Below are 15,800 nucleotides of genomic sequence, written 5' to 3' on the forward strand. Positions count from 1 at the left end.
GGCTCATCATCTTCTTCCTTTACAGTGCTAGATTCTTCAGCTTCTGCCTTGTGGGTTTCCTCATTTGCCCTTTCCACAACTCCATCTTGGGTTATTGATTCTGGTGCTATGGATCATATGACTGGTACGTCCCATTATTATGATACGTACTCTAGTTGTTCTGGTAGAGATAAGGTTAGGGTTGCCGATGTCTTTCTTTCCTCCATTTCTGGTAAAGATAGCATTTCTATTACCTCTTCCATTTCACTTGATTCTGTTCTTCACGTTTCTGACCTTACCCGTAATCTCTTATCTGTGAGTCATTTGACAAAATCCTTAAAATGTTGTGTCACTTTTTTTCGTTCTCATTTTCTCTTTCAAGATTTGGTGACGAAGAGGATTATTGGCAGTGGGTGTGTGGAGAAAGGACTCTACTTGCTTGAACCTCAATCACCTTCTTTGGTTATAACTTAGTTTTATGTGTGTGTGGACGTACTGATAGCAGTTCTGTGGAATTTGTGATGTTGTGGCACCAACGTTTAGGACATCCATCTTTTATTGTTATGAGGAAACAATTACCTCATTCATTTACTTCTTTTCCTAGTTTCCATATCTTTCATTGTGAACCATGTATTTTTGCTAAACATTTTCGTTCTTCTTATCATTTTCATGGTAATAGATCTGCTGTTCCTTTTCACATTGTGTATTCTGATGTTTGGGAACACCTTCTACTACTACTTATTTACTTGGTTTTCGTTATTTTGTTTCTTTTGTTGATGTTTTTTCCCGTGCTACTTGGACTGTTCTGATGAAGCACAAGAGTGATGTGTATGATGCTTTTAAAATTTTTTATCATATGGTATGTACACAGTTTGACACCAAAATTAAAATTGTTCATTTTGACAAAGGGGGGGAGTATATATATGGTGGTCTTCAAGACTTTTTTATTGATCATGGCATTATCCATCAGCTAGCTTGTGTTGGCACACGCCAAAAAAATGGGGTAGCTGAGAGGAAAAATCGCCATTTGCTGGAGGTCAGTAGGAGTTTTCTCTTTGGCATGCGTGTTCCTAAAACCTTTTGGTCTGGTGCTCTCCTTACTACTGCTTATTTGATCAACCGTGTGCCAACACAACTCGACATCTAGTCTCTTTAGTCTTCTTTTTTTTCTCTTCCCCCTAAAGTGTTTGGCTATATTTGTTATGTCCATATTAATAAGTCTGCTCGGACTAAACTGGACCCTAAGGCACTTAAATGTATCTTTCTTAGCTACTTCTCCACTACCAAGGGATATAAGTGCTATCATCCTTCTTCCAGAAGAAGGCCTTCTCTCTAAAGAAGTCACATTCCTTGAGTCTGCTCATTTTTTTGCTTCTCCTCAGCATCCTTTTCAGGGGGAGCATAATGGAGGTGAAAAGGCTACTAATGAGATTACTTTTCTTTCTCCATTGCCTATCTCTCCTTTTATGCTTGACATTGGGAAACACTAAGAGATGGATATTGCTGATGTTGGTGACCATACAAAAAGTGGTTCAGGTAGTGAAAAGATGACCATTGTGTATACAAGGAGGAACAAGAAGACCTGCTAAGTGTCCTCTTTGAATCCAACTCCTGAGATCCACCCTCCTCAGTCAGGTAATATCCTTCCTTCCCCATCAGAGTTAGACCTTTTTATTACTATTAGGAAGGGAAAGAGAGCTTGTGCTAATCCTATAGCCCAGTTTGTTTCCTATGACTCTCTCCCCTACAGGTGCTGCATTTACTATTGCTCTCTCATCTGCTTCTATTCCCAAGAATGTTTTTGAAGCTATGTTTGACCCTAAATGGAAGCAAACCATTTTCCTAGAAATTGGTTGACCTTTTAATGGAGAGAACTCCAGTTGGATACAGGTGGGTCTATACAATCAAGTACCGATTATATGGTACTATTGAGAGGTACAAAGCAAGGCTGGTGGCAAAATGATACAGTCAAGTGTATGGGATTGACTATCAAGGGACATTTGCTCTTGTGGCTAAGCATAACACCATAAGGGTCCTTTTATCTCTGGCAGCGAAAAAGGATTGGCCATTGTATCAATTGGATGTGAAGAATGCCTTTCTACATGGCGACTTAGAAGATGAGGTGTATATGCAAACTCCTCCTGGCTTCAAGTTCCCTTCAGCTGCAGGAAAGGTGTGCCTTCTCAAAAAGGCTATGTGTGGTCTTAAACAATCTCCAAAGGCTTGGTTTGAAGGGTTCCGACAGGCCATCCTGAAGAATGGTTATTCCCAGAGTCAGGCTGACCACACTCTGTTCACTAAGCAGGGTAATGGCACCATTACAGCTCTGATTGTCTATGTTGATGACATTGTGGTTACTGGAGATGACAGAGCTAAGATAGCCAATTTGAAGAACTACTTAGCCCAACAGTTTGAGATTAAGGATCTAAGACCCTTAAAATATTTCTTGGGGATTGAAGTATCTAGATCCAAGAAGGGCATAAATATATGCCAAAGGAATTTTATTCTAGACCTATTGAAAGAAACAGGAATGTTAGGCTGCAAACTTGCAAGTTCTCCTATTGAGCAGAATCATAAGCTAGAGGAAGATGTTGGTCATTCTCTTGTTGATGCAAGGAAATGTCAAAGGCTGGTTGGGAAGCTTATCTATTTGTTATTGACTCGTCTAGATATTAGTTATGCAGTGGGGGTGGTGAGTCAGTTTATACATGCTCCCAAGAGTGGGCACTTGGATGCGGTCTACCGCAGTCTTAGATACTTGAAGTCCTCTCCAAGAAAATGACTACGTTTTGCCAAGCATAACCACATGAGGATAGAAGGCTTCACTGATGCAGATTGGGTTGGCTCTGTCTCTTATAGGAGGTCTACATCAGGCAATTGCACATTTGTAGGTGGAAACCTAGTTACATGGCGGAGCAAGAAACAATCTGTGGCGGCTCGGTCTAGTGCAAAGGTAGAATTTAGAGCCCTGGCTCATGGAGTGTGTGAACTTCTTTGGTTGAGAAGGCTGGTCCAAGAGTTGGGATTTGATACTGAGGCACCTATGAGGGTTTATTGTGACAACAAGACTGTCATAAGTATAGCCTACATTCCTGTACAACATGACAGGACAAAGCAAATAAAAGTGGATAGACACTTCATTAAAGAGAAGATTGACACTGGTTGCATATGCACACCTTTTGTGAGGACTGGAGATCAGCTGATTGATATCTTCACAAAGGGTCTTCTTCATCATCAGTTTAGTTCTTTGCTATCTAAGTTGGGAATGTATGATATTTATTCTTTAGCTTGAGGGGGAGTGTTAGAGATATTAGTTATGTTTCTCTAAGGGTAGTTTAGTAATTTATCTTATGTTTTATTTCCTTTTCCTCCTTAGGGAGGTATGGGTAATTTCTCTCCTTAGGGTGGTATGTATAATATCTTGTAAATATATTAGTGAAGTAATATATTGGTGTTAGTGAGACTTTACTCATGACACATTATTCCACCATACCACTAATTCTCTTCTTCTACTTCTCCATCTTCTTCCCTATCCCTCATCTCATTGTTCTTCCCTCGTCCTCATATTCTAACTAAAACAGGTTTACCAAACACCATTTTAGAGGCAAAAAACAATTTTTAACAGAGAAACGAAAAATTCTGTTTTTGACACGAAACGTTATTTCTGGAACAAAATGACTACCAAACGCAGCCTAAGTGATTAAGAGCTATCCAAGCCAGAATGATGAAATATTTTCTGTTCTATCTCGCAAAGCTAATAAATCTCTTGGGCCGAACATATTCTGTATAGGTTTCTTCTCCTCCCACTTGGATATCATTAGGTTGGACCTCATTCAGGCTATCAAAAGCTGCTTCTTTGATCTCAACTAAATCAATGGTGCTGGGATATCAACCTTTCTTTGCCTCATTCCCAAATCGAAAGGGGTATCTTAAATGCAGGACTTCAAATCCATCTCCCTTTGTAACATCTTAAGTTCTTATACAATTTCATTGTCAAAATTCTTGCCAACCCAATCTAGAAGGTCATTGATTACTTAGTGAAAATCAATCCACTTTCATTTTTGGTAGAAGTATTGCTGACAACATCTTTATGTACCATGAAATTGTTTTAGGTTTTGACCGTAAGTCTCATGGATCGGTGGCCCTTCTCAAAGTCGACATCCATAAAGCTTTTGAATCTATCAGTTGGGATTTCATCTCCAAAGTCTTGCTCCGGATGTCCTTCCCCCCAAATTTTGTCCATTGGATCCTTGATTGCATCTCTACTCCCTGTTTCTCTATCCTAATCAATGTTGGCACCGTATGATTTTTCTCTTCCTCTGTCGATATCCGCCAAGGTTGCCTCCTCTCCCCTTTTCTCTTCTCCCTTGGCCTTGAGGCCCTATGCAAATCCATCCAATCTTCCATTGACCTTCATCTTATCACTCCCATCCCCAAATGTAAGCCTCTATCTTTTACCCATCTCGCTTTTGCTGATGACCTCATGATTTTCTCGAAAGCTGATCCTCTCTCCATTTTCTCCATCATGTCTTCCCTCTCTTTAAGAGCCTCTCTTTGGTCTTTGTATCAATCTTCCCAAATCCTGTCTTCTTCTCTGGGGTTTTTCTTATGCTTCCACATCCCACACCTCCTTGAGATAATGGGATTCTCTCTTGGCTCTCTTCTTTTCAAGTATCTCGATCTTCCTCTCATCCCTACCAGGCTCTTTGCTCATCAATGTACTCCCATTCTTGGCCTATCGAGGAAGAGGCTCTAGATTTGGAAGAGCAAGCTTTTCTCCTATGTTGGGCGCTTTGAGCTATCCAGATCTGTGCTCTAATCTACATACCTCTACTTGTCTAGTGTCTTTGTTTTTCCCTCCCCATCATTAAAGTTGAGTCTCTCATATGTACCTTCCTTTGGAAAGGAGCAAACTCCAACAAGTTTCTTCACCCCACCCACTAGAGCATTGTCTGCCTCCCTAAATCTGAAGGTGGCCTTGGTCTTAGGTGCATCAAAGACAATAACTCCGCGGGAATCCTTAAGCTTATTTGGAGGATTATGACCAAACAGAACGGCATCTGAGTCACTTGGGTCTACTCTCACCTCTTGAAGCATGACTCCCTTTGGACCACTTCTCCTAGTCCGGATGCCTCTTGGGTCTGGCGTGGCATTCTTAGCTTAAGACCCATGGTTATGGGTGCCATATCCTACTCTATTGGCAATGGTGCCTCTATCTCCCTTTGGGTTGACCTTTGGCATCTGGCAGGAGTGTTCCTCCCGGTTATTAGCCCCAAGATTGTCTATTCCTCTGGCCTGGACCGTTTGGCTATTGTCTCTTCCATCATCTTCAATGATTACTGGGCCCCTTCTCCTTCCCCCCTTTAGCTGACATCTGAGCCCCTCTCTCCCTGCCTCTTCCCCCTAGCCAGAGAGGAAGAGAGGATTCTATCCTCTTTAATCCTTCCCCCTCCAGTTTGTTTAGCTCCTCTTTTGTTTGGAACTATTTTAGATCAAAAGCCCCTCTTGTCCTTTGGTGCAAAGTCTTTTGGTTTAAAGGTCATATTCCCTGCTACTACTTCATTGCTTGGCGGGCTATTGCCAACTACTTCCCTACGCAGTCCTTCCTCATTTACCATCACATTCATGTTCTTCCTGCATGTTGCCAGTGTTTGAATGGAACCGAAGATGTTGATCATCTCTTCTTCTCCTGTTCCCTCTCGATCATCTGGAAAAAAGTCCTCGGTTGCTGTTGGCCTTTTAGTAGAAGAATTCTCCCCTTCAGTAGATAATTGATCTTGGTTTATATGACATTTCCTGACCCTACCATTTGTGACATTTCTGGGAAGCTTGCATTTTATGCCACGATCAGCCACCTCTGGATGGAGCGGGAACTTTGTAGATGGACGTCCAACTCTCGCTCATATGATAAGATTTAGAATGCCATCTACTTTGGCATCAGCTCCAAGCTTGCTTCCCTCCCCCACCGTTCGGTTAGAGATTCCTGAAGGAACAAGCTCATTGTTGTCTCCTGGGCCTTTCCCCTCTATCATATCCACCATTCCACCCTAATGGTTTGTATCACCTTGTTGCCACTCCCCCCCCCCCCCCCTTTCTTCCCCTTGTATATTCTTTCTTGTCCTTTTATATATTTTTATTCAAGCACAAAAGAGGGAGAAAAAAAAAAGAGCTTATTACTAATTCTCTGAAGCCCTAAAGTGAGGTAAGGTGGTTTACAAGAGTAAACAACCCCAGTTGATGATCAAACTCCAACCTCAATCTTATAATACAGTTTCAGACTTGGAATTCAAAATAACAACACAAACTATAAATCTGGGCTGAATTGAGAGAACTCACACAAAAGGACCTAATAGTCTAGCAAATCTGTTTGACTGTAGCTTAGATATAGGCCAAAAGATCCTCCAAAGTTGGTCCATGATGGGCTGATATTGATGCAGCAACACAACAGGCTGAAACCCTGACAGAACTAGGGTTTAGTGAGCTCGAATGGGAGAAATCTTGCTGTGATGGCAGCAGGCCTCCAAAGTTTCCAAGTACCTGATCGAGTTGTCACTTTTGTAGGGTAGAACTGATCCTCAAAAGAGCTTGAAGAGTGGAGGACAGGCCTGTGAGATCTGGACTTCAATCAAAGTTTCCAAAACCCTAATAATGGCTGGTAATTCTGGTCTCCTTGACTGGTCTTCAAACTTATCTTGTGGATGTGCTTTTTAGGTCTTCAGACAGGCTTATAGTGACTCTCAACACACTCTCTCAACAGTAAAATAAAAGAGAAAATAAGAAAATAGAAAGGGCTCGATGGTGGGGTTGAGAAGGGTGAAGAATAAGGGATAGGTTTTGGGCATCTCACCCCTCAAGCTTAGGCATCTCGCCTTTTGGGTTAGGCATCTCACCCCCTCAAGTTTAGCTCTCTCAGACATGATTTAAAACTCAATTCATAACTTCAAATCTTCATTTGATTAAAATCGATTGCATCAACTTCTTTTATATAGGAGTGAGTTCAGCTTACAAATGGAAAGTAACCAAATTATAAACTAACATGAAAATAAATTCTAAGACTTAAAACTAATCTTTCCTAAAACCCAACTACTTGACAATACATAAAAATAAAAACTACTAACTAGCCTAATATTCCCTAACAAATATATTTAACTACTCGCCATCGTCCGGTCTACGATTCCCCAAGGAACACCTTGTTGTATCTTGGGGTCTCCCCTCTCCCCCCCCCCCCCCTCTTTTCTTTCCCATTCTTGTTGGTAGTGCATTTCTTATTCACCAGAAAAAAAGGCAATCAAAAACTACTTTGCTGAAATCGATGGGACTGATGGACTCCTTGAACCTTCTTTCTTCCACATTGAGTGGACAAGTGGCTAGTCATCTAGAAGCTTCACTCGAGAACAAACCGCAGCGGTTACTGTTCATGTGACCAGTGTTTTCTGTTATTGGGGTTGGCTCGATGGGCCATGGGGTGGCTGGTCCAACATTGGGCTAGGTTCGAAGGAACCAGCAGGCCCTTTCTCTTACAGGCTCAATCTTCATCAGGTTGACATGACATTTGCTGGATCTACTATTTGTGACATAGCTGGTAAGCACGCCTTTTGTGCTGCCATCAACCACGTCTGGATGGAAAGAGATCTTCGTAGATGGACTTCCGACTCCTGTTCTCTCGACAAAATTTAATGCCATCTACTTTGATGTTAGTTATAAGCTCAGGATGCTTCCACCCCCCTCCCCTTGCTCTGTTCGTGATTCCCCAAGGAACAGGCTCATTGTTGTTTCTTGGGACTCCCTGTCTCCATCCTTCTTCCCTCCCATTAGTTTTCTGGTGGCTGCTTGCTGTTGGCTTTTTATTTTTTATTTTTCCCCTTCGGGGCCTGTATATTCCTTCACCTCTTTCTTCTTGCTAATGACTTATTTATTTCACCCCACCCCACCCAAAAAAAAAAAAAAAAAAAAAAAAAAAAAAAAAGACTATTAGATAACTAGGAACTTAGAAAACTGAACAATTGATGAATACAATCACGGCTTAGTTTACTTTATGAAACAAACTTAAATATTACTGTATTACCTTAAATACCCCAAACAAACTGAAAATGTCCAACTAGCAAAACTTACCTTAATGCCCCTGTCAAACTAAAATTATAAGCATATCTCCACTACTTCTTGAACCAAAATACCATTATTACATTACTAAATTACACTTTAGACCAAAATATGTATATGCTTGGACACCAAAATAAGAGAAAAACAAAGAAGCAACCATAGCAGACCACTAAGACTCGAATCGATCACTATTAAGCTCTGCATGGCAAAAGTGCTTGGCCTGTAGAGCCTGTGAATTGCTAAATAGGGGAGAAGTGCATAGCAAAGGGCCTCTTCCTTCATTTCTGGTTTTGCATCTACGACAAAGTGACCCCTTTTTCCCTACTTGTTTTTTTCCTGTTCTCCTTGTGTTTCCAGTTGGATCATTTGTTTTCAATCATTAAAAATTCTATAGATTAAGTTTTTGGTTATTATTCATGTAAATATTTATGAAGAGGGCATCATAGATACAACATTCTTGTTTTTTGGTTCACCTTTGTTCGACAAATCATGCAATTACAAATCCACATTGCTTCAAAATGGTGGTAATACAATTTGTTATTTTAAGTATTTAATTTTATAGGATGCTGGACTCTTTTTTTTTTTAATATACTCTGTTAATATTTAGTAGGCATTAAACTGCGATGTAATTTTATTGGTAATGAGGAAATTTGGTTATTTGGGTAGAGAGACAGGATATGCATATTTATTAGTTGGGAGCCATTGTTGTTATTGCCTTATTGTTATAATCTTTAGGGGCTAAATGAAAATCCCGCCCCCCCTAAAAAAATGTGAACAGATTGAAAAATAATGAAGTATAGGCAAGATTGTTCTTTGCCCATGCATCATATTTCATATTTTTGCTGTCTATATTCTGTTGGTAACTGATGGAATTGGTTCCTTTTTTCAGGTCACAGATGCTCCTGAGATTCATTCAAATGGGTTTCATGTTAAGTTTGATATAAGTGAGGGTCAGATTGGTTTTGTTTTGCCCACAGTTGTTCCTCCTTGTAATGTTGACATGCTTAGTAGATTATTGTGCTGTGACGCCAGTACTACCTCCTGCAACACTTGCATTGTTCTTCCCTTCAGGTCAACGCTGATTGAGGGAATGGGCATCGGCAGTATCATGTCAATGTTTTTAGATCTTCATCCGTCCTTGCTGTTATTTCTTCATCGCCTTCAGTGTATAAAGTTTAAGAACATGCTTGATGATACACTCATAGTCATGAGAAGAAAAACCATGGGGAATGGCATAGTCAAAGTTTCTCATGGGAAAGAGGACATGTGTTGGTTTGTAGCAACTCAGAAGTTGCAGGCTAATGTTTTTCGCTCTGATGTGCAAACTACGGAAATTGCCATAGCCTTCACTCTGCAGGAATCAGACAATGGGGATTACAAGCCAAAACTGGAACAACAGCCAGTTTTTGCTTTTCTTCCCTTGAGAACTTATGGTCTCAAATTTATTCTTCAAGGTGATTTTGTTCTGCCTTCGTCTAGAGAAGAGGTTGATGGAGGTAGTGCCTGGAATCAGTGGTTGCTGTCAGAGTTTCCTCATTTGTTTGTCAGTGCTGAGATGTCATTTTGTGCCCTCCCTTGTTTCCATGAGAGTCCAGGAAAAGCTGTTGCAACTTTTATGAGTTTTGTTCCACTTGATGGTGAGGTTCATGGTTTTTTTTCTCATCTTCCTCGCATGATTATTTCTAAGTTACGCATGTCAAACTGTTTGCTTCTGGAGGGAAATGCGAAGGATTGGGTTCCTCCTTGCAAGGTTCTAAGGGGCTGGAATGAACTAGCTCGTGTTATCTTACCTCAAAGCTTGCTTCAGCAGCATCTTGGGCTGGGTTTCCTAGATCAGGACATAACTTTGTCCAATTCTTTAGCAAAGGCTTTAGGTGTTGAGGACTATGGACCCAAAGTCCTAATTGACGTTATATCATCCATTTGTCAAACAGATAATGGAATTGATTCATTGGGATTGCATTGGTTATCATCATGGCTAAACACTCTTTATACTATGTTGGTCCAATCTTCAGGGCAAACTTCTCTCAACTCTGTCATAGAATCAGATCTTATGAGAAGACTAAGGGAAACTGCATTTATTCCACTTTCAGACGGTACCTATGGTTCAGTGGCTGAAGGTACAATTTGGTTACCATCTGATGCTGTTAACAGTGGATTTGAAGGTGAGCATTGTACCGATGCTTTCAGAAGATTATATGCAGCACTCCGTACTGTGAGGCCTGGTTTCGTAAATGCAGCTGGTGTAAATCCCTATAGCTTGGAAGAGATATCAGTAGACAATATTGTGAGGATGCTTCAAACAATTGGTGTCCAGAGGTTATCTGCACATGAAATTATCAAAGTACATGTCATACCGGCCGTATGTGATGATGATATCATGAATAGAGACAATTTTTTGATGACAGAATACCTATCATTTGTAATGCTCCACCTCCAGTCTAGTTGCCTCAGCTGTCGTGTTGAAAGGGAGAACATAGTCTCAGAATTAAAAAATAGAGTTTTTGTTTTGACAAATCATGGCTATAAACGTACTGCTGATTTATCAATTCACTTCAGCAGAGAATTTGGGAATCCTGTTGATGTGAATAAGTTGCTTGGTGCTTCAGATTTTAAATGGTGTGAGGTTGACGTCATGTATTTGCAACATCCTAGTATCAAATCACTATCATCTGGACTGACAAAGTGGAGGGAGTTCCTTCAGGAATTAGGTGTTACTGATTTTGTGCAAATAGTTCAGGTTGTGAAGAAAGCCACTGATATATCTCATTCAGTTTTAATGAATATGCTGCCTGATGGAGACCTTATTTCCTCGGCGTCAGTTATTGAGGATTGGGAATCTCCAGAACTGGTCCACTTACTATCTATGCTGTCATCACATAATAACCTGGAAAAGTGTAAATATCTCTTGGAAGTTCTTGACGACATGTGGGATGATTGTTTTAGTACCAAAATGATGGGCCACTGCATCTTTAAAACCACAAAGGAGAGCAAACCCTTCAAGTCTTCATTTATGAACAGCATCTGTGATATGCAGTGGGTGGTATCCAGTATGGATGAAAAGCTTCACTATCCTAAAGATTTATTCTATGATTGTGAAGCAGTACGGTCAATTCTGGGGCCTTGTGCTCCTTATGCTGTTCCTAAGGCAAGTTTTACCTCTATTAAAAGCTATATACCTGTGCAAATATTCCTATTAAAATTTATGTGAGAGCCTAAGAAATATACAGCACTTTTTTTGGGGGGTTTTCTCTTTAAAGTTTCTGATTATTATGGTCTGTTCTGTTGATTATACATGTTCTTTCACTTGATAGGTAAAGTCTCCATGTTGCAACATTGGCTTTACATAAACGACATGGAATGCCTGGATACCGAAACAATCAACATGCTTAGAGTACATAGTTTGACCCGAAATGCTACCAATGCTGAAGTCATTTACCGCATAGTGGATACTTCTAGAGTAGCATAATGTAGTACCAGTTGATAAGATCTTGTGTTAATATTGAAGGACTGATATGAAAAAACAGTAGCTAATAGGAGATCAGCAAAAAATTACCGATTAGGGATAATATAGTAATTTTGAGCCTCAAATTAGGGTCCAGCAATTAGGTCAATAATGCCCAATCGATTTCTGATTTCAGAAGTTGATTTTGACTCGCAAAACTGAAGTGAAACAGCAGGTTTTAGAACAGAAAAAGAAACATGGTTCAGGTTCTGGGAGGGTAGGTTAGAGGATATCTCCATATCCAACCTACAGAACTGTCCCAAATTTGAATCGAATCATATTTTAGAGATATAGAAAGTCTGGTCAAAATTTGGATTTGATCAGATGGCTGAATTGCCGAATCCAAAAAAAAAAAAAAAAAAAAAAAAAAATGTGACATGCAACCTTCTAGAATCTGGAAAATTAAAGGAAGAAATCGAGGAACTGTACTTGTTGCAGGCAGGGATAAGAGAATGAATGAAAATAAAGGGGAAAACCAACAGCAATATTAAAAGAAGAACAATAAGAGGTCTATCTGGGCTTCACACCGCAAGATGTCAACTAGATCAGACGCTGGTCTCTCTTCCTTCATCAAACACAAGGCCTTGATCGAACACAAGGGGTTTCTTGGTCGAACACGAGTTCTTATATGGAGAAGAAGCAATCAAAGATTTTCATTAAATAATTTTCGTGTACAGTGCTAAGCTCCCTTATTTATTTAAAGATATTATTTATAAATAAACAATTACCCTCTTATTTGAATCAAATAAAAGTAGTCTTAAAATAAAATTCCGAAAGGATAAAAATCAACCCCTCGGTCCAAGAACAAAAACTAATTTTTTTGTTGTAGGGGTGATTTTCAACTTTCCAATGCTGGGATTTTTTTCAATTCCGAAAACTTTATGAATCTTATTATGGCTAAACATTGTTAAAAAATGTGGTATAAATGTATTATACAATTTTTTTTTTTCATGTTCATAAAATTATTTTCATTCAGGAGATTTTAATAGCATTTATGCACTTTAAAAGAAGTTTGCTCGGAACATAACTTTGTCATTAGAACTCAGATTTAAGCATAATCTTAGACTTGTTGGAAAAGCCGGGTTTTTTCTCTACCTAATACAAAAGGTCTCATGTGAAAGTAAAATCATTTGACCTGTCAAACTTCTTTGTGATCAAGAACATTTTTCTAAATGTGGATTTTGGATGACTTAATGTTGATTTTTAATGATATAAGGTGTATTGAACAAACTCAATATTGTTAAAAAAAAAGGGGAAAATAAAAAATACACTTGATCGCCTAGGTTGGTGCCTTGTCGCCTATGCGTTTATGCACCCATCCAACGCCTTGGGTTGCCTTGCTGTCTAAATTTCCTTCCAGTGATACATTAAGGTCCAGACCGGCTGAACCTCGTTGACAACTATGACCTAAACCCATACTAAAGGCCCATTACCAAAAAAAAAAAAACCTCATGGAACTAAGGGCCCGTTTGATAACGTTTCAAGAAACGCGTTTCTGCCGTTTCTATGTCAAGAAACGACAGAAACAGAACAAGAAGCGTTTGACAAACTCGTTCCGTTTCTCCTGTTTTCATAAATAGAAATCAAAATTTATGGTAATTTATGTTCCTAGAAACGGACATGATGAAACAAGTATAACTTGTTTCGTCGTTTCTAGAAACAAGTGAAGGCAAGGAAATGGGACTTATTTCGTCTTCTTCTTCCAATGCCCCACTGTCACCAATTCCTTCTCTGTCGAATATGGCCGCTGCCGCCTCCGACCAAAATGGTTCCCTTTCATCTTCATCGGCATTGGCAATCGAGGGAATGTCGTAGGCGTCGGGGTTCCCTTCAACGGTTAGGGTTTCCATTCAAGTATACATTTCAAATCTGCTTTCATGCTTTGCATCGTCGATAAGAAGTTCAATCGCATTAGGGATTCGCCCTACCATGCTAGAAACAGGTGCGACCTCCGCCGTCTTTTTTCTTTTCTTTTCTGTTCTGTATCCAAAATGTATGTCCTCTGCCTTGCATTCGAACCCTAAGTTTTGGTATACATCTTTCAGGAATGATGACTATTTTAACAAGGTCTTCAAGGTATACACGCAGCTATGGAAATTCCAACAAGAGAATCGCCAGAAGCTAGTTGAGGCGGGGGTTAAGAGATGGGAGATTGGAAAGATTGCTTCTCGCATTGCTCAACTTTACTATGGACAGTATCTCCGGACTAGCGAGGCCAGCTATCTGGGAAGGTGGATATTAGTTTCATTGATGTTGCAGCATCTTATAACTACAGTAGGGCTTCAATTTGGATTTTACAAACCAGGGGGTGAAAGAGTAGGATCAAGGTAATGACAAACAGGGGGTTTTTTAAACATGGATCCAGTAAACATGGAACAAGGAGGAAGAAGAGATCGAGGATGGAGATCGGAAATGGCAATGGAGTCTGGAGGGGTCGGTTTCCTATTTGCAGAATAAGAGACAGAGAAATGTTTCAAGAAACAAGGTTTATCAAACACCCAAAATTTCGTTTCTATTCCTAGAAATGGAAATTTCTGTTTCTGCCGTTTCTTGAAACATAAACGACAGAAATGTTATCAAACGGTGCCTAAAGGTCAAACCATATTTTAAAATATTGGTCCGTAACGTATCATATTGGCCAATACATAAATATGTTGATACTGATACTATACACACTGATACACAACTGATATACAATGATACACAACCAATATACACCGACACATACCGATAATTAAGATACGCATTTTGAAACAAAACCTATTATTCTGATTGGCAGTACTTAAGCTTCCAAAATTTGAAGCACTACTGCACAATCGATATCCCTTTAATTTCTTGGACTTCGGCTTTTGAACCATTCATAAAAAATGATTCAAAATCTACAACCGAACAGATGTTTAGAGAATTGAAGCATAAAAAATCATCCATTGAAGCTAAATATAGCGCAAAATAGGTAAGCTGAAAAAGCTTGAAATTGCATCAAGGCATGTTTGGTATCTCTTCTTCTAAGTGATCCTGGGGTTTCTAAATCTCGAGAGTGACCAGAATCCATATTGACTGAAATTTGATTCTTTAGAGAAATTCTTGGACTTTTTTTTTTGAACTAAAAGGTTTTCTTTTGTCCTTATGAGTTGCTTCCTCATTTTTGTGGGCTAATATTCATCTAGTTTAAGAATCATTTGTTAGAATCAAATAAATGTTTCATAAAGGATCACTCTATAAAAGTAGAAAATCACGAGTGATACAAGCGTAACCCAGAATTCACATACTATAGTGAGTATTACTCTCTTAACTCATGTTGCGGCCGAATATCCATTGGTAGTGGAGTGTGTCATACATAGCTAAACGAGAGGTAAGAGTGGCCTAAAGAAGGCTCCGAGGGAAACTCTCCGACGCCCAAGTCAGAAATCCGTGCAACAGTTGTAATGAGATGGGGAGAGTAATAGTGTGCCTGAGTTAATGAGGCTGGGTTTTACCTCGGCTCCTTTCCTTTTATAGCACAGGATGAAGCAGAGTCCTACTAGGAGACGACCTCCCTCTTTGGTAAGTTAGGTCGGTCATGGGATTGTGCCCAACCAAGTTTCTATCTCTGTTATAGAGAATCCTCTTTAAAAAGGGAAGTTACGTCCGCTTCCCCCGTTTAGAGAGATTGAGTTTGTCTATGATTTTGTAAAGATGGGAAGGTAGGATCTTCCTCGGATCTCGGGATCTGAGGTCACTTGTTTCCTATGGGTATCTTTAGTTTCTGTCGAGTGTCATGTGTTGATCACTCATTGGTTGATTGGTTTAATGTGTATTAGAAGCCCCCTAATTCCTCTGATGAGTTCGACTTGAGGAAGGAAAATTGCATATAAAGTCTTGGCTTGGGCCAGAGCCCCACTGAGGATTTATTCCCCTCTCGGTTAGGTCTGCTTGTCCTTAGCCAGAGCCCCCACCGAGGGTATAAAGTGATCTCTCGGTTAGGTCTAATCAGCCGTGGCCTGAGCCCCCACTAAGGGTGCAAAGTGACCTTTTGGTCAAGGTTTGCTTAGCTTTGGCCTTAGCCCCCATCGAGGGTTTACAGTGATAATGCAGGAGTAGATTACAAGTAACTAACTCCGCAGTTTATAACCCCAAATAATACAAATAGGAGCAAGAAACAAAGAAATAATACCATCAAATAAACCCCCAAGGAAAACTAGCCCAAAACCCAACCTGATAAGAGAGAGAAAGACCT

At 39.8% G+C, this 15,800-nt stretch overlaps 1 protein-coding gene across 3 annotated transcripts in view; it reads left to right on the top strand.

The window, feature by feature from the left end:
• The window catches only part of LOC122089408 (protein NO VEIN), an 81,613-nt gene that overhangs the window by 53,024 nt on the left and 12,789 nt on the right, over positions 1-15,800 (top strand). For all 3 annotated transcript variants that reach the window (XR_006143319.1, XR_006143318.1, XM_042659112.1), the window contains exon 8: positions 8,969-11,227. Coding sequence is in view for 1 of the 3 variants with exons in the window: in XM_042659112.1 (XP_042515046.1) it covers positions 8,969-11,227 (2,259 nt within the window). In the remaining 2 variants the exon portion in view is untranslated. The remainder of the gene's footprint in view (positions 1-8,968; positions 11,228-15,800) is intronic.

The sequence above is a fragment of the Macadamia integrifolia genome, chromosome 9 (genome assembly GCF_013358625.1).
Source record: "Macadamia integrifolia cultivar HAES 741 chromosome 9, SCU_Mint_v3, whole genome shotgun sequence".
Taxonomy (NCBI): domain Eukaryota; kingdom Viridiplantae; phylum Streptophyta; class Magnoliopsida; order Proteales; family Proteaceae; genus Macadamia; species Macadamia integrifolia.